Raw genomic sequence first — 23081 nt, 5'->3', positions numbered from 1 at the left:
TCAAAACTGACTTGAGTAAAAACAATTTTATTGTATTAAATTGTAAAAGAAATACAGAAAAAGAAAAAATACAACACAGTCATCATCATTATCTTCTTCATCATTATTTCAATATTTCATCCAGACAGAAATGTAGGTAAAAATGTATTAGACCCAGCCTCCCATTGATTGAGAGGGGTGCAGAATGACTTGTTCACTATATCACCATGTCTATTCCTGAGTATTCCAGTCCTCTCTTCCAACAGTCCTAATCCATTTCTCCTGGGTTTCCATTGTAGGGTTAAATTAAACAGATTTTTTTTAGTAATCCCAGTCTCTTAAATCATGTGTGTGTTTCTGTAATGATATGTTCATTTGTTTGTCCCCATTTGTCAGTGCATGTGTGAAGGACATTTCACGCTCTCTCTTGGCCCCTTGGGTTTCCTATTTCTCCTGTGTTACCTCAACCGCACTGTCCAGTTGACACCTGCGTTCACTCCTGGCTTTCGTAGGGTTAACACTGCTGTGTCCTCATCAAACTCAAACTCCAGAGAAGACTCATTCCCATCTGAGGAGGATGGAGGATGAACATTAGGGATACTGCATCAACACAAAACCTCAAATCTTCACATCCCATATCAGTTTCCATGCTTGCCTCCAGCAACACAACTTTACTGCTACCGGTAATGCATATTACATTATTATTTTTCACCGCCAATTGACATCACTAACCAGTTGTTGTGAGGGTCACAGCATCGGGCCTCTGGGTTCCAAGGATGACCACTTTCTCTACCCATGAGGTTGTGGAGAACTGGGAGTCAGTGGATAGGCTACTGTAGGAAGAGAGAATCAGAGATTACATATTTGATATACAATAGTAGCCAGAGGGGGAACTGGCCCAGCTTGGACATACAGTAACAGAGGTTTAGAGAGGGGAGGAGGATGAGTGAGAGGATGCCGTTGGTTAGAGAAGGAACAGACCTGGATGACAGGGTGTTCGCAGCGAAGCTGAGGCTCCTGTGGATGAACTGCTTCTCTGTCTCATGTTTAAAGGTGTGACCATCATCAATGTAGAGCTCTCCTTCTGCATTGCCCTGTGAAATAAGTAAAAATGACATCAGTCATATCAGCTTCATGATCACAGCTCTTAACCACAGTATCGCGTCATGTCATTGGTCAATCTCCGGTCAGAACCATTTTAGGAGTTAAACCAGGTGCCTTCTATCACGGAAGAGCCCACTCTCCCACCCACACCACACCCCTTCTGCCATGCAGATTGAAAACAGTTTGTACTTGTTGGTCGAGGGCCACGTAAAGGGTGTAGGGATCGCTCTCCATGCAGGATGAGGACCTGCGCACACGGTCCTTCCGACAAATAATGGATCCTCCTCGCTGGAACACTGGAATCTGTTAGTGAACGTTATTATTGTGTTACTAGCTCTTTGGTTAGAAAGATGCAGCTGAAGGAGCAGGGAATTCTTCACAATAGGTATGGGAGACAGATAAGAAAGAGGAATGTGACTAAGTGATAGTAAGAAATTACATTTACATTTTATGGCATTTAGCAGATGCCTTTATCCAAAGCGACTTACAATAAATACATTTGTTTAAGTAAGTGAATCATCTATCCAACAGTCATCACAAGACAAAGTAATCAATGCTCACACCAGGGGCCATTGGCAGTCATAATGCCAGAAGCCAATTATTATTATTTATTTTTTTTAAATTGAAGGACAGGTTCATTGTAAAGCATGAAATGCGTCCATGCACTACAATGAGCCTGTCCTCCGATTTCTACCTCCACCAGCCTCCGCTGGTGTGCAGATACAAAGACAGTGGATCCATATTAACACTGAAGACTCACTGAGCTCATGGTGACAGGGATATAGAGGTTCTGGGGACCATCATGTCTTTGGAAGGTGTGGACATCGTACCAGACCTGTGACAAAGAGAGGAGCATGGGGGGGGGAAGACACAGAATCAGATCAAATGACCTTATATGCCTCTACAGACACACATTCAAACTAACCCTCTCCATCGTCACACTCACCTGACCATTCCCAGGTAAGTAGGCTGTTACCCCACTCGACCTCTCATCTGTTACAGGGTGAACCAGGAGATCCTTTCCTGAGACACACAGAGGGGGAGAGAAGGTCTGGGGTTAAGGTCACCAGTTTAACAGACATCTATAGGCTTTGACAAATGCCTAGACGTGTGATATTTTGGGCCACTTTCCATCTCAGAATGTGTTGTGATAGCGATAATACCAAGTGGCCCCTTTCCCTAACCCACTCACCTATCAGGAACTCATCGTCCATGGAAAATGTGGCCATGTCCTCTGGATACTCAACCCACAAGGGTCTAGAACACAGAGAAGGGAAAGGTATTACACCCAAGGTGACAAAATGCAAGCAGTTTCTCAAATAGTTCCTAAAAGACTACAGTAGAATGGCCCTCATAACACAGACACAGGATGTCCTACCTCATGACTGGCTGTCCAGTCCGGTGGGCCTGGTGGAACTGCAGGTACCAGTAGGGCAGCAGAGCGTAGCGCTCCCGCACAGCCTCCCTGATCAGAGCCGTGTTCTCTGGGCCAAACAGCCAGGGTTCCTGCCGCGGGGTATCCAGGTGGGCGTGGGCACGGAAGAAGGGTTGGTAGGCCCCCGCTTGATACCAGCGCACCAGCAACTCTGAACTGGGAGTCTTAAAGAAACCACCCACGTCAGCTGGGGAGACAGAAAGGGAGGGACTTTTACATATGCTCTGGTCTCTGGATAGACATCTTTCAGTGAATATGTCATATTGATGTTGACAACAGAGATGTCCTAATTTACTGGATAGAAGTTGGGCAAGTTGTATAGAACTGATCATTCTGAAGGCTGTGAATGGAAGCATACTACACCTAGCTCGCTCTGATTCTGGTTAAGAAGGGAGTAAAGACAAGGGCAATCCATTTAAGTTCACCAATCCCGGTCAGCCTCACCTCCACAGAAGGAGATGCCCACGAGCCCCAGACTGAGACACATGGGAATGGACATCTTCAGATGGCCCCACTCCGCTGCGTTGTCTCCCGTCCACACGGCACCTGTGGGAGAGAGTGTGAACATGCATGGCTGTATGAGAGAGTAGACACTAGAGAGAGAGAAGGGCTATGGGCCAGACAAATACACAGTATAAAGCATCTGTAAACTAATGGTGCTAACCGTAGCGCTGAGACCCAGCAAAGAAGGCCCTGGTCAGGACAAAAGGCCTCTCCACCCCTCCCGAGCGCTGGATTTGCCCCTCTGCTGTCGCCATTTGCTAAGGGGGAGGAGCACAGAAGAGTAGATAAGGGGATAGTGGAGAAAATAGAAGAGCAGAGATCAACCAAAAATTGTGAGTGAGGGAGGAAGAGAGGAAAGAGAGAGGGTAATGCACAGGCAATAGGGGAGGTGACAAGGAACACGGAAAGTGATTGTAAGATAATGTTATATCATGGACATTTCATCCCATTTTTTATTAAGATATTCTGATTGACTAATCCCAAACAATCCCAACAGTGTGAACATACTGAATCCCACTACATGTTAATCATACAGTAGGACTGGCCTTCCTTCCCTCCCTCACCACATAGAAGCCATAGAGGTTGTGGACGTCACGGTGCTCCCAGGTCCCGTGGAGGGCATCCTTGTGCATGGTGACCTCCGGACCGTTAAACACAGATGGCTCGTTCATGTCGTTCCACGTGTACAAGTTCTCCATGGAGCCCTGGACACAGAGGGATGATGGGAAAAAAATGATACAGGTCAGTGTTTCAAGGGCCATATATGTAAATCAGTAGCTCACGGCTGTAGTTAACCTGTGAAAACTAGCCTCCAAGAGTCACTTTAGAGTACAAAGTTTTCCCTAGGGAAAACATGAAAGGAGAAGACATTGTGATGTGCATTGGGTGCACTGTGATGAGGACTTTGCCAAATGGATCCATGCGTGATAAAGCATTTTAGTGGCTCCTCATGTGGAGGCACCTTTTCCATTCGAGTCAGGTTAAAGGGGACTGTAAAAGGAGAAAGAACAATAGCCTGTGCTTTACTTCTCACCTCATACTGATCGTAAGCAAACATGCTGGCCCACCAGGTCCTCATCTCAGGGTTGGTAAAATCTGGATAACCAGCATTCCCTTTTAAAAAAACAAAAAGTTAAAAAGGAGGGGAATAGGCAGAAATGCATGTACACAACACAAATCTAAACTACACCAGTTTTTGGGGACCACAACCTGAATCCAGCTGGCTTTGTACTGTATGACATTGTGCCTACCTGGCCAGCACCAGCCCTCATAGTCTCCGCCATTTTTGTTTTTGACATAAAAGCCCTTGGAGTGAATTTCAGTGTGGATCTTATAGTCGCTGTCAACCTTAATGTGAGGGTCCACTATGGTCACCATCTAGACAGACCGTACAGAGGAGACAGAGTGAGGGAAGAGAGGAGGGCAGGAAATGTACTGTATGGAAGTGTGAAAAAAGAACAGCGATACCTTTGAATCCTTGGCGACAAGGACACACACACACACACTCTCCCATGAACACTAAACCCACACACCTTACGTCTCTTATCCATGAGCTCCTGCAACATCTGCCGAGGCTGTGGGAACTTGTTGTTGTCCCAGGTGAAGTAGCGTTTGCCATCCGTGTGTTCAATATCCAGCCAGATGAAGTCATAAGGGATGTCATACTCATCAAAGCCCTGGTCTACCGCACTCACATCCTCCTGGTCATTGTAGTTCCAGCGGCACTGGTGGTAGGCTAGCGCCGACATAGGGGGGAAGGACTGCGTACCTACAACATAAGGAGCATCTCTTCTGTAAAGGTACACAATCTGGAGAGCTGAGGTTTAAAAACAACGTTGTATGGAGCGTAAAAACAATTCTCTCTCTCATTTAATCAGATTCTTAATATTGACATATGCTTTGTTATTAACAGTACGTCGCTAAATTTCCTTGCCCATCCTTCATATTGTAACTGCCAACCTACAAGGCTCTACATGACAGGTAGTGCCTGACCTGTATACCTGTTAATGAAGCGTACTGAGTGAAGACATCAGCGGGCCTCGGGCCAAGCATGATGAAGACATCAATGATGCCGCTCTCCGAGATCCAGCGGACATCCGTCTGCGGGGCCTCACTGGCGGCCGGAACATAGTCCAACACCTTTCCAAACACCGCCTTTGGGGATGAAAGTACACAGTGATGATTGCCAATGGTTAACCCATTGTCAGTGCCAGCCAGAAGACAAGTCATTACTGGAGGATGTATCTCCTAGAATCTGGATCATCCTAGTTGTTCTAGTATTGACTAATGGGACTGTACAGTGCTTTGAATTCATTGTTGCAAACACAATTATGGATATGAGATAGATTATTTTCCATTTAGGGATTATTTTTGGCCACTTGGTTATAGACCAATTTTGTAGAGTGACTGAGATGATGTTGTCCCATTGACTGTGCTTTTTCCTCTCCACCATTCAACTTTGTAGATTTTTGTAAGTCTCCCCAGGCCTCTGGGTCGCATTCCTGAGCAGTTTTGTTCCTCTCCATTTGCTCAGTTTGTAATGACAACCTGATCCACAGTGTGTAATTGATTCCTATGAAAATCAGAGACCCTATAAAAACAAAGATATTAATTCCAAAATTACATGAACTATTATCCTTGCATTAAGATGGACTCAATTCAACTTAGAGTGAATTGTTGATGACATTTTTGCATTTTAGCTAATTTTAAGAGTGTCATAGCAAAGGGTCTGAATACTTATGTACATTAGTTATTTCTGTATTTCAATTTTAATAAATTTACTGACATTTCTAAAAACCTGTTTTCGCTTTGTCATTCTGGGGTGTTGTGTGTGGATTGATGGCAAATTCTTTTAATTTAATCCATTTTAAATTGAGTCTATAACACAACAAAATGTGGAAAAAGTGAAGGGGTCTGAATACTTTCCGAAGGCACTGTATCTAAGGCTTGCCTGTCTGTTTTTGTATAACTTGAATGTGCGGTTGATCTTTCCATTCACACACCTGTCTAGCGCTGTTGGAGCTGATGTCGACCCATGTCTCGGCTGCGTTAAGCCAGAAGATGCCCATGGTCCTGTGGGGGTTGTGGGAGAGGAGGACAGGCACTGCGCCGTACAGAGCCATGGGGTTAAAGAGCTCGTACTGGAACACATCCAGGTTATAAAGCCTGTAGGGGTCCCCTCCACTAGGAAAAGGAACATAAATCAAACCGTGAGCACTGGATAACCAACATCACAAACAGAAAGCTGCAGTTTGATACTGGGCAGGGAAAGGGGATTTTATTTTGACATGGCTAATGGCCAAGGGACCAGCACAGTTTAGACTCTCACTCTGTGTTTTTAAGTTTGAGGCTGTCTGCGTGTTCAGGAATGCCATAGACATGATCCACTCCAGGCAGAGAGAAGTCCAAACTGATGGATGAAGGACCTGGAGGGGACATAAAACAAGTTAAGTGGAAGTCACTGTGGAATCTTCACAAATGGGGCGACATTTCCCTTCTGCAACACAGCCCTCACATTGTGTGAAGTTATAAAAAAAGAACCATGACATTGTAAATAGACTGGTTGACAACATCAAAAGCAAGATTAGAATACAGCAGCTAGTGCTTGCTACAGCATGCAGTTCATTTTCACGATGATGTACCATTAGGCTTGGTGTCTGCGTGGGACTTGAATGTCTCCTCCCACATTCCTGGCTGCTCCTCCTCCTCCTTCTCTCCCTCAGACACCTGGGAAGTGAAAGGGTTCGGTGGAGGAACAAGAAAAACAAGAAAAGAGGTCAAACCCAAAAACATCAAAATCATCAAGGAGAGAGAGTTAAAAGGTGTGGCTGAAATGTCTCAGAAAAGTGCCACTCTTGCAGAACTTGGTTTGACATCAAACTGAATCCAGAAGTTTTATTGCAGTTCATCTCTCACCCTACTATTGTTATGGAAAACACATTGATAGAACTGTTTGAAGAACATACACTTTCATATGGCCGATACAACTTGTGTGAATACTGTGATTACATTTTCTTCCTGTATTGCCACACCTCTAAAGTTCTATAGTCATTGTTCTGAGAAACATTGTATGATTACCGACAGGAAGGTGGATAAGTGTGAAATGTTGAACGCCGATTGATCAATAAGAAAGACTCCTCATTGTTCTTTTTTACATTTTTACATTTATGGCATTTAGCAGACGCCTTTATCCAAAGCGACTTACAACAATACATTTGTTTAAGTAAGTGAATCATCTATCCAACAGTCATTGTAAGACAAAGTAATCAATGCTCACACCAGGGGCCATAGGCAGTCGTAATGCCAGTAGGCTATTTTTTTTTCTTTTCTTTCTTTTTTTCTTTCTCTCCCGCCACTTCTCGTGTGAGCATAAGCTCGCAGGTGATAGACTTTGTGGCACCTACCATTTGTTGTTTCATCTCTATAAAAGACAACCCTAAGAATCGCCTCTTCAGACTTGCGCTAAACAGACCCTCAGAGTTACACTGGGCTGCTGTTAGGCTCGTCTCGTGTTTGCAAGCAATAATAAATTACGAACTCAGATATTGTGGCTACTCAGGACTATATTTCTTGAATCTCCTCTCTGAAGAGCTAAAGTACAGAGTGGTACATCCTAGACATCCACCACACTATTCACCTGTTATCTCTACAGACTTGGACAGAATATGGACAGAATATGTAAATAAATGAGCCAATAAATCCTTTCAGGTTTTGGATTGGAACAATAAGGGTGTTTAGAATAGAACAAAACACACACCTGTTCTCTGCCTTGTTTCTCTGCATCCTCTGTCCTCTCAGTTTCTCCTGTGTCTGTTTGGCTTTGGCTGTATCACACACACACATCGTCATGCATATTAATTTCAGAGGAGGGGGGGTGGAGAATGCTATACTACCACAAGGAGAAACCTCTAGGTTCATTTATCAATGAAACACTTCTCTTCTGCAGCAGCTGAGAGCTATCCTGGTAAGATTGGTCATTGCAACATATGAATAGTGGATAAGAAGACAGCACATAAGAGTCCAAGCAGGCAACCCAAGGCCCTGAGAAAGACACTGCTTAACAAAGAGAGTCATTAATTCGTCCCATGGTTGGATGGATCAGGTTGTTTAGGATCTATCTGAAACAAAAGCCTGTTAGCATTGGAGCTCTACAGACTCAGCATTGCAGTAGAAGTGTTTCATTCATAACATCTCAAACACCTGCATTCAGAGCATTTCCTTATGCCTTAAGTAACACCATTACATTTTCAATTTTCACCAACTGATTGGAAACGCAATATATAGACATGTGGTTTGGTCTTCACCAACATGTAATATAAATGTACAGTGAGGCATAACTAATGTTCTGAACAGCGGTGGACAAGTGATTCTTCTGTAACAAACTGGATCACATTACCTGGATTGACACAGTTTGTTAGTGTGACAAATTGAGGACAAAAACCTTTTAATTCAGCAATTTGATAATTGTCATTGAGTTAAACATGTAATATGTACTGACAACATGCTCTGGGTTACCATGCGGCCAAACCCTAATCTATACATGCAAGTCAAGTCACTTTTCGGGTAAATCAGTCATTGATGTCAATGGGAAATTAGCAAGAAAATTTTAGCTACACATGTGGATCCAAAGTTAGAACACATACAATAACATATAGTTATTCCTTCTAAAAAAGGAAAATATGATTGATAACATACTCATATGTGAAATTAAAATGTTGATATCAAGACCTGTTTGTTTATGGATAGGCTACATGACAACAAAATAATGGTTGTTAATTATAGTTACGAGCAGATCAATCAATCAATCTAGCAGATCATGCTAGATTTTCAGTGGAAGGTTGAACATACTGGGGTGCCTAGTAAATTGCACCATCATTAGCATAAATGGCTGTACAAATTATATGGAGGAATTACACACAACATTCCTTTCCAATAGATCTATGGTCGAATAGGTCTATTGGTCTAATAGTCTTTTATTTTTTATTTTTTTTAGATTAGTGACAAAGTGACTTGAAATTTCTAGACGTTTTGCTCTGAAATTAAAGGTCAAATCAGTGCACTTCATTTGTAACTTGTGGCAATTGCTTCAATATAAGAAAATACAACCATTTGCTAATTAAGCAGTTCAACTTGTGTCACACAAAAAACAATATCAAGAGTCAAGCTGACAACAGTTACCTAGAGAAAATGCTCTTGATCTTATCCCACATGCTACCGAATGTGCTACTTATTTTGTGAGAAATACTGGAGCACATGGTGAGAAACAGAAGAGAGGAAAGAGGAGGGAGAGCAGAAAAGAAACAAAAGCAGGGGATAATAATGACCTTAGTGCATTTTAGAAAACATTTGAATAAGACAATTATCAAAAACTTGAATAAAGGAATTCAGAATATCCAAAAACTGTACAACATAAACAAACAATTCAATGACCATTCATTATTCCATTTAATGTAAATGCAATTCATCATGAAATCGTATATTACCCTGAGGGATATATGCAACCCTTGAGGGTAACAAGAAAGGGTAATTATCTGATACCCTCACAATCAACAGTTCATTAAAGTCAACTTTGTTTCTCTGTAAACGTTTTTATCCCCTGTGTGTGTGTGTGTGCGTTTACATATGTACACACGAGACTGAAAATGTGCGTGGGAGTGTATGAGACTCACGTGTCCTTGCGCAGACAGAGTTTCTCGAAGGCCAGCAGGCCTCTGCCATTGAGGGACATCAGCACCTGTTGCCCCTCAATGATGTCCAGGCGGAAGGGCTGGGCGTTGACGATGAGGTGCCGGTCGACACCACCCAAAGACAGCACTACTCCATGCTCATCACGGGCCACCACAGACAGACTAGAGAATGAGGGAAAGAAAGCCACCACACCCACTATAATGGACCCTCTATGTAATGTAAACCTAAAACACACCAGGTAATCATCGATAGAGGGCTGATATTTGCCATGCAAACATCTACAACACAAAAGTACACACTCACGGTTCAGTGGGAGGCTCAGCAATGAGAACATCAGGCACCTCATATCGTGGCTTAATGGGTTTCAACTCATTGATCTTCACTCTGGTCATATTCCCCTGAAGGCGATATAGCTCTAGCAGCAAGCGCACCTGAACAATGTCAAAGGAGAGATGACGCATAGACATCACAAGAAAAAAATGTTAGAAGTATTCCACAACCAATTAACATTCTTTTTCCACCCTCCACAATGCCACATGCCTTGTGAATAAGTTTGCTTTTATTATTATAGTCTTAAACTTTGTGTGCCAACCTTGTTATTGTTATTAATGAGCTGGAGAGTGAGGCGGGAGTCACTCAGTTCCAGGGTCTCCAGTAGGGCTCGGTATGGAGACTGGCCTGGCTTCATCGCTCTCTGACGACTGCAGTCAATCACACACAAATATATGTATGTCTATGCACAGTGTATACACACACACACACACACACACACACACACACACACACACACACACACACACACACACACACACACACACACACACACACACACACACACACACACACACACACACCCTGACACACTAATGACATGACATGCAAATGGAAAACTTTTTTTGTCTATCACAACACCCAATTAGGTCTCACATACAGTAGTGGTGTTTAACTAAAGGTCTTCTCACCTGCAGAAGGCACTCTGGTCACACGTTTTGAAGTTACTGCGATCCACAGCCTGGACGATGCCCAGGAAGACAGACAGCATGAACACGAGGAGCAGGCCCATCCTATGAGGGAGGTCAGAAGGGATGACAGAGTAAAGTCTACAAGTGAAAAGACATGGAAAGAGAGGCATGCAATTTGCATTACAGCAATTCTGACAAAGGTACACAGCCAACAGTTGAAGGAGACTGTGCAGAAATTGACCAGCTAGCGAGAACTAAATTGTAATCTTGCATGATGGGGGCGTATGTGACAGTATGTGACAGCAACAATTTGTTGCTTACAAGATAATGTAGGTTTTGCTGCTCCTATCTCTGTGGCTATATTTAAAAGATACCATGTCTGATGTCAGGTGCTGAATGAACTAGCCGAAGTTCGACTCGACTACAGCTCATAGCTATACAGAGTACAAAGGTCTGTGTGGCTGTGACCACTTTGGCTTGAACTAGCTGTCGCCTCTTTCAACAACATTTTACTATCTTAATCATACAGCGCAGGACATCCACCACACATGACCACAGAAAACAGGCATCCTATTGAAACAATAAATGCTAATCGAATACTTTTTTTGGTAGCTACCTGTCTATGAAGCTCGCCATTTTGATTCAGCTGTCAGGTCAGGCCTGGCCTCCTATGTCATGTGCACAGATCTGATAGATATAGAATAGCTAGAGAGCATACACGCCGGCAAGAAAGCAACATATTCTACATGAATTTGATGAATAGACCAAACCTCGCCTTCTAAACAGATAATTTAATAGTACAGTAAATAATAGTTGGATTGACTTCTCGTCAATTAATAGGATGAGAAACGCTCGAAACAAGGCGAACTAAACGGTTGTGCAATGTTTTTGATCTTGAACATAGCTCGTGTTGCAAGGGGCTCTTTAGTGATTGGTCTGTTAGGATGTATGAAAGTCATAGTCAGCCCTAGTTCTTGTCCGGAGTAGTTGGGGTTAAATTAGCGAACTTGCTTGAAAGTGGCAGAAAAGTGGTGAGTAGATAAACTAGTTTTCATATAATTGATTTGATCATGATCCTCCTCATATTGGCACACGTGGTGTTGATGGTACCCACGTGTGTAATCTAGGGAGGTAAAGAATCCAGTCATTTCCAGTGCTTATTATGGAAGAACTGTATTTCCTGTAGTTGCCTGGGATATGGCACAATTACTAGTCTCCAGCAACAAGGTAGTAATGAAGATATGGATATGCCATGCATTTTAGTTTGTTTATCAGAAATGTACGTGATGATGGCAGCTCTATTTTGAGTCCCATAGGTTGTTGCCAGCCTGTCACTCTCCCCTACAGCACGAAACTACCCTCCTTGATCTGATTGTCTCTTATTTCCCCAGGTTCCTGTATGGTTGTTAGTCCCCTCTACTGGTCTCACACTCATGCTGTCACTGTCAACAATATGGATATTATTAAATATCCCTTGATTATGATAAAGAAACTCAATGAGAGTATCTCTTATCATAACCAGAACATACACGATTTTTCATGTTTTGGAGGAGTTGGTAAAATATGATTTATAGTCTTATGTTTCTCTCATGATCATTCCCGACACCATATGTCATAGAAATCAAGTGAAAATGTATCTACGCTTCACTGTGCTGAAATCACTGCAAAAGTAATAATAATAAAAAAAGAAAAATCTGGTTGCCTGTGGGTTACTGTCATCTTTTCAACAATGCTTCTGAACTTCCATAAAGTTCCTTTTATGACTGTTTACACCACTCACAATGCATGTGTCTCAATTTGTTTGAAATACTTTGCGTTCAGTCCATAAATAGAGAAAATCTCATAATCTCTAGTGGCCGTTAACCACATTTAGAGACCATCTTGCCTGTGATGGGCCTTATTTCTGCAGTTGCCGATAAGTTTATTACATGTGTTGCAAATTGACGAATTAATTTCAACGGCGCATGGACAAAATGCGAAAACAGCAAACCTTGTTCGTACGTGACAAGCAGCAATGGCAAATTCTCTCATCTGCTGCGGTAATACCATCGTCCCAATAATGGTAAGTCGATGTTTTCATAAAATTAAGATATTCACCCACATTACCAATTAATGCACTCACCTCGTTGAGATTATAGGAACCCTGCTTGATTTGCAAGCTAGACAGATTTTTGTGTAGTAAATGTAGATTAAGGTTATATATTATATAAGTGCTGAATTGATAGACGTTGGTTGTTTACCTGATGTCACTATCTGTCAATTTGGGAAGCCAAAGCCTGGGGACCTGATTGAGATATTCTGCTTTAGCTAATTTTAATAGTGTCAGAGCAAATGATCTAAATACTAATGTACATGAGGTAGTTCTGTATTTCAATTTTAATACATTTACTGAAATTTCTAAAAACCTTTTTTCGCTTTGTCATTCTGGGGTATTGTGTGTGGATTGATGACAAATTTAATCCATTTTAAATTGAGTCTATAACACAACAAAATGTGGGAAAAGTGAAGGGGTCTGAATACTTTCCGAAGGCACTGTATACTGTGTTGTCCTATATTATTGTCAAATAAGCAGAGTGTAAAATTTGGTTGGTGGGATGCCATGTACTGTATGTATGGGTGTTGACAGTTTCAGTTTGTATTTCGAAATGCCAAAGTCATGTTCTTTAAAGACAATAACCGTGGTATATACATGTATGACCTCCTCATTTTGACATAGAATGCTATTGAATGACATTTCAACTGTCAATAAGTTGCAGAGGTTAGCGAACAAAAGGATCATCTGATATGCACAATGTATAGCCATGACTATTACGAGCCGTCTGTTTATTTGTAAGAAAAGGTAAGTCTAAATACATCGGACAATGGTATTTCTATGATGTCATAGTTGAGGCTGAAGATTCCATTCTTTGCCTACACATCGACCAGTCTTCTATCACAATCTGGGAGCATTTCACAGAGGGTAGCTGTTACAGTCTCAGAAAGTGTATCAGCACACAAGTGTCCATCAGCAGGGCCATCGGCACTCAGAGGTCCGAGTAACATGGAAGAAAGTCATGACTCGTATGAGAGGGTAAATCATCTTCTGTTTCTATTTGTATTCGCATGCACAAATTGTATAGACCTGAGTTTACTTCCGAACAAAAACCGGAGCAATTTTGTAAGAAAACCCCCCCTCAATTTTATCAACATGGAGAATTACTTACATGCATGATCTGAATGTACATTATTCAAACACAGAATCTACTCTGACGAAATCCCATTCTTCCTGTGGCCAGGGCAACACTTCTGCTTTGATGACAGGGCTGCTCTCCCTGTCTGTCACCAAGAGAGCGCTGTACACAACCATGTCGCTGCTCCTCTGCATCTCCCAGCTAGGCCTACTGCTCACTGATGTCATCTTGCACTTTGTCATCAAAGACCTCAGCTCTCCAAGTCAGCACCATACAGAGGCCATATTGGTGGGCCTCTCACTTGACCTTTTTTTTTTTTTTTTTTTTACTGAGAGGGAATTATAAGAACAAAATCAAACTCCTACACAGTTTGTGCAAATGCAATACAGGCCACATTTGAAGTAACAATAATTAAGAGGATGCTTATTTTCCCTGTGAAAGCAAACTATTGGAGGTACAGTATTTGGTCTGGGGATTGCTCTCAAGTGAAAGGCCACTAGTAATCTTTCTCCTATTTAACCACAGGTATTCCAGGTTGTGAGTTTCTACTGGTCGCTGATGGCATCTGTGTATTCACTCCAGGCAGGGAATCGGAAGATGGGCTTCATTGCCTTATTATCAGTCTGTGAGTCTACATTGGAGCATGTTAACATGTTTTTATCTAGGAGGTCCAGAGTTCATTTGTTGGATATCTCAATGATTGTTTGACTGCAGCACCTTTGTTTCTCTCTAGTTTTGAACCTGGCCATTTTCATCGCTCGCTTCTGCTATGAATTACTCATGATCCAGTACAGGAGAGAGCAGTTCTGAGATACCAATACATTCACCATCTACCCCTCAGTAAACAGAGACTCTTCACTGGTAATACATATTTCTTTGAATACCAAATAAATGGATTCAATTGTATGACATACATAAAAACGTGGGCTCACACAACTCAGAAGACATAACACATTGTCTTTACCAATGACCATAATTTAATTGCGAAATATTGTGAAGAGTACAGCACAATAAAAAATAATTGTCAAAGCTCTGAAAAATAAATCATGTTACATTGACAGGACTGCCATCTGCAGAGTAAGCTCTGCAAATGGCAGAGGAAGAGAGGAAAAGACCTATTTTATTTTGTCACTTGAGAAATGAAATGAAATAAAAGACTAGTAAACTGATATTCAGTATTATGTATTAGGAATTTCATGTGAAAATAAATGTGAATGTGAATTTTCAAACATACATTTCAGTCACACACTTCCTCTTTCACTCACTCACTCTCTCTCACACACACACACACACACACACACACATATATATATAAATGGGAAGTCAATGGTCAAAGAATGACCAAGGATTACAATCCAATTTTAACCACTACAATGTGCAAATATCTGTAATATTGTAATACACTTCAAATTCTAGAGAAGCAGATAAGGACCTTTAAAAGTAGCTACCAGTATCTAACACAGGCAGCATACTGTAGCCTACTGGTGGATTTGTATATTAACATTTTGAAAAATAGCAGTTACAGACATGTTTTCATCTCACCTCAAACACACATGCACAGCACCACATCCTTTCACCCATTTACAGTTGTGGAGATTTAATTTAAAAAGAGATCGGTTGTGAATGTCTATGTTTTTCTTCCAGTTCAACACAAGAAACAAGTCCAAACTAAACAAGTTTTCACCTCTTTGTTTTTAGCAGAAAAACCATATAAACCATCAATGTTCATGGATTTCTGCAGGTAGTGTCATATGGATAGAGTATTTCTCTTGGGGAAAGCCGTCTTCTCATCACCAAAATTAGGGTCAAAACATACAATGCAATATTAGATACAGTATGGCTCTAAAAGCAATGTAAATAATTGTAGCTCAAATTTTGTCTATAAACACACATCCAAGAAATGCTTATATTAACTCTGTGTGGAAGATACATAGGAAATATGCACCTGCCTATCCCGAAGAAGGGAGAAGGGTGAACGGTAACTATCATTTCCAGGGCAGCACACACCATGCCATCCTCTTCTTCTCCATCCAATAGAGGAGGTTCCTCTCTGTCTCTACTGGTCCCACCAGCTGGTACAACATCCCATTTGAATTGGTCCTATATGGACTCATGATGTGACAGTGGTGGGGGCTGGTCAGTTTTTCCCCACACGGATGTGGGGGTTTAGTAGGGGGTCTAAGTTGGGGTCAGAGTCGGCAGAGGCACGGCCCAGTTTAGCCATAATGATGATGAGGGTAAAGAATCCCAGAACTCCGACCAGAAGGAGCATGAAGACCCTCTGCTTCCAGGACAGGGCTGTCCTCTTTGAACCTGTCCGGTTTCTGAAGAAACAAAACAATTTCAAAGTCAATAGATTTTAAATAACAAAGGCCAGTGGCTACCTTAGTGAGACACATGGTAAGGTGTAATCAAATCTATGGAATGCACAAAAACAAAATTACAACAGAGAGCTGTTTACTGTTGTCTGTACATTTGTAATGAAGTTTGCAAGGCGTCGTTGTTGTCAAATAGAAACATAAAGAGCTCTGGTTTTGACTCAAAGCATCATTGCATGACTGACTTGAGAATCTGTGCAAACCAGCTGAGTGCTGGTCGTCGCCGGTACTTGTCATCGTCAAAGTCGATCTGTGTCACAGAGTTCTGACCAGAGTCCCGTGTGTCATAGATCTTCCTTGGGGAGGATGCTGGGGAAATAAAATCATGAATAATCAACAATTACATGAGAATACCGTATAACATCCACTAGCATCTAAATCAGACATGTTGTTGACAGTTACAGAAATGAGCAGTGAAGTTGAGGCAATGATTAAAAGTTGAGGGAAGGTTTGAATGTGGGCTGGAGCCGATGCTCTGGATTTGGCAGCGACTACATTGTGCTTGCAGCTGCCATTAAAGTTTTATTTAGATTTTGGGCAATGGAGAGAAACATTGTGGAAGCACCTGATTATTAATACTCTTTGTTCGGTGTTTTGGTAATGCCTAGGACTTCGTTTGTAGTCCTTTACCTGTGTGTAAGGTGATGGTGTCACTGGTGGTGGCGGTGATCATGCTGACCATAGCGTGGTCCTGTGTCGCCAGACCCCCGTTGTTGTGGAGACATCCATGATCATCCTGTGCCTGAGGGGGTACAGGTGTAGGGGTAGGGGTGGGGCTAGGGCTAGGGGTGTAGGAATGGGTGGGGTAAGCTTCAGTGGGCTCTGGAACTGGAGCTGGTACAGAGGGAGAGCAGAGAGAGGGGAGGTTGAACATTACAGTAACCTCTCCTGATTCTAAAACAAAAACAACACTTCCATTTGGCAAATGCCATAATGGCTTCAGCTGCAAGACAGGCTCACAAGTATCTCAGTATTCACAGTAAGTGAACAGAAAACTTAACAGAAGAGAGGGGGAAGGACACTCACCATCAAATGTGGACCAGTCAGCATAATCAGTGACATCATTTGATGTGCTCTCTTGAAGAACCTCTACTGGCTCTTCAATCTTGCAGTGGAGAGAGTATACATTGCATGTTAGAGTGGTGGGACTATGACTATACATACTATACTATAGTGGTGGGACTATGACTATACATTTCTATGCGCATCCTCTCTTGGGGAAAAACATGATTCATGGGTCCTGATTATGGAATCAAGTGTGCTGTACAGTCTAAAACTTTAATTATAATTACTGCTCTGCAAATATTACACTAAGACAATGCACAATACAGTGTCAGAACTAGAATTTGATCTGGTAACTCACCAGTTACCATTAATGTTGGATTACCCTGACTGCAAGGCCATAACTCACCAGTGGCAGGCCCAGTCCAGCTCTGGCCCAGTTGACTAAGGACAGCTGCTCCCTCAGCATGTCAGCTATAGGGCTGGCCAGGTTGGAGGGAGGAAACACTGGACCCTGGCAGGTGGGGCACTGGTAACCCGCAGGAGCTGTGTTCAGGGGTAAGCGGGCAGCCAGGTCGTGGAGACAGGACCAGTGGAACACATCTTGAACAAAAGGGTTGGTGCAAATTCCATTAAACACAGAGATAATTGCAAACAATGGTAAAGAGGGTATTGCATTAGGGTAGGGTAAAGAGGGTATTGCATTAGGGTAGGGTAAAGAGGGTATTGCATTAGGGTAGGGTAAAGAGGGTATTGCATTCAATATAATTCAATAATACAACATGTAGTCAATAAGAGGACAAAGGATGACAGATCAAAAAATAGACAGAACTATTTGCAAGACAAATAGCTGATAGGAGCTATGCTTGCAATAGGGTGTGTGAGTGGTCTGTGTGTGCTTGAGAATAAGATGTTGGTAGTCTTACCATAGCAGACTAATCTGACAGTATCCTGAGAGATCAGTGGGTTACTGCACAGTCGACAGTTGGGGTTGTAATCACTATCTTGGAGCCACTGGAGGTAAGACTGCACTATACACTGGTAACCAAAAAAGGACACAACATATATATACATATGTTAACCATTCAATGTAGAGGCTAACAGATATTACATTACTGGTACACATACTGCTACACATATTAAACTTTAAACTGGCCATCCACTGACCTTGTTGTGGTTGGAGACAAGGCAATGCTCACACACGTTCACACGATGTTCAAAGCAGAACAAATTGGTCACTTTCCTCTTAGGACACTTACACAGACCCATGGTCTGTCTGTCGTGCTGTGGAGGAGGAACTCAGATAAGTGCAATGCATACAACAGGTAAACAGATCCATGATGACAAATGTATTCTTCAGATAATAATATTTATCAAACATATATAACTGGTTTATATATTAGCATACTACATGTATAAGTACAACAATGATTCTATGTTTTGCTTGCTAGTAGTTGTACGTTACTATAGCTAAATGATCAGATTCCAAACCTCTCATGTCTCTGCCATATCAGGGTGGCTAGCTAGATAGCTGTCTAGCAACGTTAGCTATAGCTAGATGTTGCTTGTTACCTTTACCTGTCACACAAGATATCAACACGATTCTTCTGAGTTTCTGTGGACACCGTACGGTATCTCTGATATGTATGTCGACCCCAGAGAACAATCTGCTAAACTACCAGCCCCAAGTTAATCTATGTAGCCAGCTAACTAGCTGGTAGTATGCGAATGTTTAGATGCGGATATTTTGCCACGTCTCTTCCGGCAGAGACGCTAAATAATGACGATGGCGTACGAGCACGGCTGAGATGCATTCAGAGCTTGAAACGTGTTATGACCGCTTCAAAAACAAAAGAGATGAAGATTGGCAACAGTATAACTCCCTTTTTTTGTCTGAAAGTGAAACGTCTGTTGTTTATCATAAATAATCCGTTAATTGATCATTTGTTATGTGTACCATCAACATTTCAATACAAAAACCACTAACTAACCAGTGCAATCTAGTACTTCTATATCTACTATTTCCCCCACACACGACAGCTTCCACTTCCGGTCCAGACAACCAGGCGGGCAATTTGAAATGCGGGGTGATGAGATTTTGAGTCGTTTCATCGGATATTGGCCTTGTGTATCACATCAAAATGTATGCTATCGTTGATTGATAGTTAACGCTATTTATTTAATCAATAAACAGTGGCCGTTATTCTCATTTCACGCAACAAGCAGGTTTGCTGCCCGATTTGTTGTTAGCTAGCGTAGCTGGCTAATTTCTTGTGTTGTCTAACCTCACCACCGAATTTATGTTACTAGAGGTGTCATTTGCGTAGTTGGAAAACGGACAGAATGAGCAACGAAACACCTCCACCCGTTTTGACCGGTCAGTTGGTTTGTTATTGTTTTTAAAAAGTGCATAACGCAGAATAACGTTTGGCTATTAGCTAGCCAGGACCATTCCTTATTGTTATTCTGTCACCACCAGATTCTAACAGCGCACCACGAAGGCGGTCTGCGCGATTGTCTTCTCCTGTCGTCAACTCGGTTAGTAACCCTGCCATTACCAATCTCCTCTCACCAATGACATCTCAATACATTTAAACCAAATGTAGAGCACATCTACTGACAGAGAAACAGCAGTTAGCTATACTTGACTCACTATGGTCTCCCATGAGAACCGAGTGGACTCACGACTAAGGCTATTAATTGAGAAGGGCTGCACTTATTACAACCTGTCTGTTACTTTTTAGGCCTATAGACTTTATTGAAATTGGGTTGATGTCAATTTATGTTGAGTATGTATTTTGTAATGTACTGTTGTGTGTTTTTATATGCTTATTTCCTGTGTGTGTGTATGTGTGATACTACAAACAAACAAACAAAGTTCCTTCTGGGGAAAAGAGGGTAAAAATCTATCTTGTAACCAGGGCGTTGTGAAATTATGTGTATGTGTTTTTCCACAGACTCCTCCAGTTGCAGTGAAACGTTCCATTACTGTGAGGAAGATTGCACCGAGGAAAACACAGGTCAGTTTGAGATGACATTTAAGTCACAGCTAATTAGGGACCATTGATATGAACTTAATTTTTGATCATGTGCACCACTGCTGCTACGTCATCACTCCAGTCACATGTGCACATTTTCTTTCAGGTGCTGTCAGAGGACAATAAAGAAAATCTACAGAGATTGTCTGAAGGCAATGGGCAGAAGAAGCCAAAGATTTCCACCCCAAGACCTGTCCATGTTCCTCCACCAAAGGCCACCATGCCCTCTCCTATCCTTGCCCCCTCTCCTATCCTGGCCACCTCTCCCCCTCGGTCCCACACTTCAACAGACCCCCAGGACTCAGTCTGGTCAGAGAAGGTGCGCCGGTCCTACAGCCGCCTAAGCCAAGGGGTCCATTCCTTTGACAGTCCCCAGCCCCAGGCCGGGTCCTCTCCAGCTCATCAGCGTCGTGAAACCTTTTTTGGGTTTGAGAAGATGCAGACACCTAAGGTGTTAAGGAAGGTGGAGCAGTCCAGGATTGTCCCTGACATCTCTGTGTCACTTTGTGAAGTGAGTGTGGTAAAGGAGAAGAAGAGGAGGAAGAGGATTCCCCAGTTAAAAGTGAGTGACAGGAGGAGGAGGAGGGGGGGGGAAGCTACTGTTGATAACACAAATTGACAAGACATTGCAGCTCAATAGACTACAACTTCATTAAAGGGATGTTCCACTCTATTTACTACTAAGTAGTATACTACCCCAGAGAGTTTTTACATGCATGGATCATATATATTTCGATGATCAAACTTTCTGTCAGAATCTAAAATCTAAAAAACTCTGAAAAACTTTGCCAATGGTAATGTAGAATGTGTCAGTTTTATTTTCTAAATAAAATGTTCTGTTGAAATGTACTCAATACGTCAGACTTATTTCCCGAAAAATGCGCAAATAGATTGTAGAGGTTGCTTGCCTCGTGCTCGCTGCTCAGTGCTATCAGAGAGAAACCAAAACGTGCCCTTTAGATCGGAACTTCTTGCAATAAAATTAGGATTAAAAGTGGTTTTATAAATAGTGCATAAAAAAAGTAAAACAGACAAATTACTCAGAAGCAACATTAGCGTAACATATTCTTGATTCAGGTGTGTTTAAGATATCTTTACGGAATGGATAGGCTTCAATGGGCAACACAAGCTGACCGAAAGCTGCATCTAAACATTGAAAGAAGCGAGATACGCACATATAAACAACTTGAGGTAAAAACAGCTATAAGATGTAAATAGAGTGGAACATCCTTTTAACATAACACACATGGTACAGGCGAGACTTTCCTATAGGAATTCTATTCAAAACAATTTTCTGTATAGAGAAGGATGCATCATATTAACAAGTGTGCACTGCACTATTGTAAAAAAGCATCTTCACACCTTTTATGTCTTAAATTAACTTTTACATTTTCTTCCTAACCAGCTGGCAGAGCTAGATGACCTTGCTTCTAAAATGAATGCAGAGTTTGAAGAGGCGGAAGGATTTGAATTGGTGGTGGAATAATCTCCTGGGTCATCCACAAAGACTTGTGAAGTGGAATGGCTGCCCTCCTCCAAATGTTATGTATTTTTTTTATGTTAGATAAATAGACATTTGTTGAGTTAAAGTAGGATCGATAATATAGAATAAATCATACAAATTTGGTGCATACTCACAACATTAGGGTTTTCTCTCAAATGAAAACAAAACGAGGTGATTCATTTAGTAATCACCAATATTGTTTTAATATGAGTAGCTGTATTTGAGATTTTCTCATGTCTTTATGTGTTATTTTTTATTAGGTCTGTGGTAATCACATGCTGAATTGGTCACAGGGAAATCATTCTGGCTTGAGCACCATTTTTATCCACATTTACATTCACATTTAAAGTTGTCTGAATTGCAGAGCATATCCTCAGGTGTTGCATTTGAGCAAAGTGAGGTCAACTGTAGCTGGGGTTTTTTGCTCTGGGTCAGTGTGCCACCGTAACATGATTTGAATTTGTGATGTCCCAACTATTAACATCCATTCATCATGATAGTTGATTCTATTTTGCTGTGGTTTCAGTCCTAAAGTCACATGCTTGTCAAACCATGAATGTTTATATTTTAATGATTCCCCTTCAATTTATATGTAGGATTTGATTTTAGCCTGCATGTTATTTCAGAAACTGCCCTATGTTGTTTGTTTGTTTGTTTTTACCCAGGAATACTCGAACCATATCATAATGGATCTCCATCTCTATTTACAGACTAAGTGTTCAGAGTTCCAATTACTTCTTCAAAGTAAGAACTCGGATTTAGTAAGGATGCCCTTTTTTTTTTCTTGTTTCATCAGAATAAGAAATAATGTTACCATATTCAGTCAAACACTTTGTTATAAATTCAGATAAATAAACGTTTCAATAAACTTTTCATTGTTCATTGATTTAGCACATTTTGCATTCTGAATGGCCCAGCCATGACGTTAATGAATATGATTAATAAAGAATCCACTGCAGTATGCTTCCGTTCAATTATGAAAATAAGAAAATGGTGGTCTCCTTGCAAGATGTGATGGTATGCATATTTAAAAAAAGAAATCCAGCAATCATTTGATATGGGTAATTAGCTATGATTTATTGAGATGGCTAAGATTGTTTCCTTTTTAAATCACAGCATTTGCCTTTACACTCATATTTAAAAATGGCCCTCTTCCTTATTGCCAGTATCAATAGGATAGGATTACAGACTTTCCTTACTCAATTCCTGAGTTATATAACCTATGGTTTGGTCTCTCAGGGACTCCACACTGGGTGATAGAGGTTGCTTTAACCTTCCGTTCTCTTTGCTGTGTTGGCATTGATTGTGAGTGTAGGGC

At 41.6% G+C, this 23081-nt stretch overlaps 4 protein-coding genes across 7 annotated transcripts; 2 read left to right on the top strand and 2 right to left on the bottom strand.

Moving 5' to 3' along the window:
- Window positions 1-11: 11 nt before the first annotated feature.
- On the bottom strand, window positions 12-11336 carry LOC310817116 (neutral alpha-glucosidase AB-like). 4 transcript variants are annotated; one of them, XM_083687550.1, is made up of 25 exons: window positions 11288-11336; window positions 10672-10773; window positions 10302-10410; window positions 10013-10140; window positions 9691-9870; window positions 9200-9265; window positions 7779-7845; window positions 6664-6748; window positions 6351-6447; window positions 6025-6205; window positions 5023-5176; window positions 4555-4790; window positions 4273-4399; window positions 4056-4135; window positions 3586-3726; window positions 3183-3279; window positions 2963-3064; window positions 2462-2705; window positions 2276-2340; window positions 2030-2106; window positions 1844-1918; window positions 1273-1386; window positions 961-1073; window positions 712-812; window positions 12-547 (listed from the first exon to the last, which is right to left on the bottom strand). In XM_083687550.1, the coding sequence occupies exons 1-25, from the start codon at window positions 11305-11307 to the stop codon at window positions 438-440; spliced, it is 2871 nt and encodes a 956-aa protein (XP_083543676.1). In that variant the 5' UTR covers window positions 11308-11336; the 3' UTR covers window positions 12-437. The 4 variants fall into 4 exon arrangements, with proteins under 4 accessions (XP_083543676.1, XP_083543677.1, XP_083543678.1 ...); XM_083687551.1 differs by having other exon boundaries at window positions 712-809; XM_083687552.1 differs by having other exon boundaries at window positions 10672-10809; window positions 11288-11304.
- A 2375-nt stretch (window positions 11337-13711) lies between these two features.
- Window positions 13712-14651, top strand: LOC310801229 (cation channel sperm-associated auxiliary subunit TMEM262-like; the record flags this gene model as incomplete). The annotated part of the gene is made up of 4 exons (XM_083665224.1): window positions 13712-13741; window positions 13947-14129; window positions 14367-14466; window positions 14575-14651. The coding sequence occupies 4 exons, from the start codon at window positions 13712-13714 to the stop codon at window positions 14649-14651; spliced, it is 390 nt and encodes a 129-aa protein (XP_083521350.1).
- Window positions 14652-14807: 156 nt separating this feature from the next.
- zfpl1 (zinc finger protein-like 1) lies at window positions 14808-18952 on the bottom strand. The gene is made up of 8 exons (XM_083690366.1): window positions 18800-18952; window positions 18389-18505; window positions 18148-18259; window positions 17631-17824; window positions 17246-17324; window positions 16850-17053; window positions 16405-16528; window positions 14808-16165 (listed from the first exon to the last, which is right to left on the bottom strand). The coding sequence occupies exons 2-8, from the start codon at window positions 18488-18490 to the stop codon at window positions 15979-15981; spliced, it is 1002 nt and encodes a 333-aa protein (XP_083546492.1). The 5' UTR covers window positions 18491-18505; window positions 18800-18952; the 3' UTR covers window positions 14808-15978.
- A 421-nt stretch (window positions 18953-19373) lies between these two features.
- On the top strand, window positions 19374-22626 carry cdca5 (cell division cycle associated 5). Its single transcript, XM_083690479.1, has 5 exons — window positions 19374-19598; window positions 19701-19759; window positions 20179-20241; window positions 20366-20821; window positions 21665-22626. Exons 1-5 carry the CDS (start codon window positions 19565-19567, stop codon window positions 21743-21745), a joined length of 693 nt encoding a protein of 230 aa, XP_083546605.1. The 5' UTR covers window positions 19374-19564; the 3' UTR covers window positions 21746-22626.
- Window positions 22627-23081: the final 455 nt, after the last annotated feature.

This window comes from Argentina silus (assembly GCF_951799395.1).
Source record: "Argentina silus genome assembly, chromosome: 2".
Classification (NCBI taxonomy): domain Eukaryota; kingdom Metazoa; phylum Chordata; class Actinopteri; order Argentiniformes; family Argentinidae; genus Argentina; species Argentina silus.
The sequence above is the reverse complement of the archived record's forward strand: the minus strand, read 5'-3'. Positions and strand labels throughout refer to the sequence as shown.